The sequence below is a fragment of the Histoplasma capsulatum genome, genomic scaffold, assembly GCF_000149585.1.
Source record: "Histoplasma capsulatum NAm1 scaffold_8 genomic scaffold, whole genome shotgun sequence".
Taxonomy (NCBI): domain Eukaryota; kingdom Fungi; phylum Ascomycota; class Eurotiomycetes; order Onygenales; family Ajellomycetaceae; genus Histoplasma; species Histoplasma mississippiense.
This window is the reverse complement of record NW_001813975.1, coordinates 514,877-517,120: the sequence shown is the minus strand read 5'-3', so window position 1 is coordinate 517,120 and position 2,244 is coordinate 514,877. Positions and strand designations below refer to the sequence as shown.

Below are 2,244 nucleotides of genomic sequence, written 5' to 3'. Positions count from 1 at the left end.
GATAATAGTCCTTCCCGGGCATTCATGTAATAGCGTCGAAAAACAATACCCTGACGTGAACAGACCGTGGGAAAGTGGAATGCTAGTTTCCGCCACAAAATAAGCTTCTGTGATTTGTTGGGGAGTGGGCAGCGTGTACGATGCAAGTAGCTGAGTACATTACCAATCCATACGCACTATGTATATCTCAACATGGAAAGCAATACAAACACACATTGATGGTCCACTGTCCACACCCAGAGTAATTCAGCTCTCATAAACACAAAGGGATGTACTCATAACACAAACCGAGACAAATCATCCATCTCGTTTTTCATGCATGATTCAGCGGCTGTGTTGAGACAGGCTGGCTTCAGAGGGTTCTTCAAACGTACATGTTCCTTCCATTAGGGGGTACAAAGATGCTTAGTCACCGTTTGTATCAGTACCAGAGGGGGCCCCATCTGTCCCACCCACATCCCGATCCAAAGTCAAAGGTTAAAAATATGACCCCAACAATTGTCATATCCTCTTTTGTCGGAGAACCCAAAATGGAATAAAAACTACTGCGTCAAAAAGCGCATGGAACTTCCCCATCGTATGACTCAATTCCTTTCCCATTTTCCAACCCATTGGCCCATAACCTCAGCAAAGCAGAGTAAAATCTCTAGAGCCCCAAAAACTCCAACTCAACCCCCCATTTTTTTTTTAGCCTCGGTGCAAATTAATTATCCTAAATAGGTTTAGTGCCCTCCTCAACAAAATCCGCAACAGCCTGCTGACTCATCCCGCTTTGCTGTCCCTTCTTCTCTGATTGGCTGCCCCAGATTTAACAATTAAGCGTACGGGATCCGGAACCTTAACGCAGTCTTGGCGCCAAACCTTCCACGGTTGAGGCTACTTGTTGCTTTTTTCCTTAAAGTCAACGTACAGCGTATTCATCTGGCATCCCAATGTGATGTGTGAGACTATACGGAGTACGGAATGGATCAGATGTCGTTTTCTCAGATGACTCGATCGTTCCCGCTGGTTCTTATGCAATGGTTCATGCACAACTTCGCCTTCAGCCCCACTACCGTCTTCGAGTTCACTCCCCAGCCGGCTTCTCATTCGCGCTGAGTCTTGCGGCGTTGCTAGCTTGCGACTACGCAGGGTTTGCCCTGACATGGTCAGTTACATCCATTTAACATGCAAGCCATATGTTACTGAGGTCAGTTCAGCTTGCATGCATTCCATGTCGATTATTGTAGCTGAAATGGGAGACATTTACCTGCTCAAGGAAATTGTTTGAACAACACCGAGGATCAAAGTTTTTATTACAATTATTGGCAAAAATAATATGATCCAATAAACATCGTTCAGGCATTGGCGGGGGACTCGCGGCTGTGGAGTAGGAAATACGTGGAGAGCAGTTTGATGCGGATGCATTAGATGGCTAAGATTGAAAACCTCAACATGCTACCATCACTTGACAGTTGGTGCATGGCATTCCCGCGATGAAGCCGCTGGAATCGGAGAGGATCATAGAATAGGTTTTGCTTTTCACATTGAGTTGGAGAAGGCAACTATACAAAATGCCAACCGATGTTAAAGCCAGCTGTATTCTGAGATACGATGGTCAAAAATCGGACCCAGGGGTGGAGAAAGAGCAGTTTATCTCCGATCATGAACACGGCGCCTGGTAAGGCAGCCACGACTGCGCACTGGCCACACCACGTGGGTTAGTGTACCGTTACCGCGCGCATAATGAGCGTCTAACTGCACCATCAGATACATCTGAGTCTATGATATCGGATCAATCGTTCTTGGCCACCGGACCCTCTTCCACATCTTTCAACTTATGGGAGATGTGATTAGAACTTTCCACCTTTTTTCCCCCTTCCGCCTCCACCTCTTTCCCTCTTCGACTCCTACTAGTACTTCTGGGCAGCTCAATTATTTTTTCATCCACCTCATCTTCTTCCTCCTTCAGAGCTAAATTCAATATCAAGGCAATAAAACCCGCAATCACAAATCCAGTCGCCATCACAAGCTCCACCGCATCGATCAAACCTTTCTTCGCCTTATTGTTGCCTCTATACGTAAACACAAACGAAAACCATTCGGGCACAAGTGTAGCACCCACACCCAACGCCAACGCAGCTGATAGAATAAACCGATTTCTCCTCGTGAATTTTACTGTAGATATGATACGCATACGATACGTGACGACGCGACAGAGTCGTCATCTTCACACGCAGAAGATCGCACAGCGCGCGCGATGAA

The 2,244-nt window shown here is 46.4% G+C and overlaps 1 protein-coding gene across 1 annotated transcript in view; it reads right to left on the bottom strand.

Annotated features, from left to right (window-relative positions):
• Window positions 1–2,054: 2,054 nt before the first annotated feature.
• The window catches only part of HCAG_07147 (purine permease), a gene marked incomplete at both ends in the record, with an annotated part of 1,928 nt that continues 1,738 nt past the window's right edge, over window positions 2,055–2,244 (bottom strand). Inside the window, one exon of the mRNA XM_001537675.1 lies at window positions 2,055–2,157. Coding sequence (XP_001537725.1) covers window positions 2,055–2,157 — 103 coding nt within the window. The remainder of the gene's footprint in view (window positions 2,158–2,244) is intronic.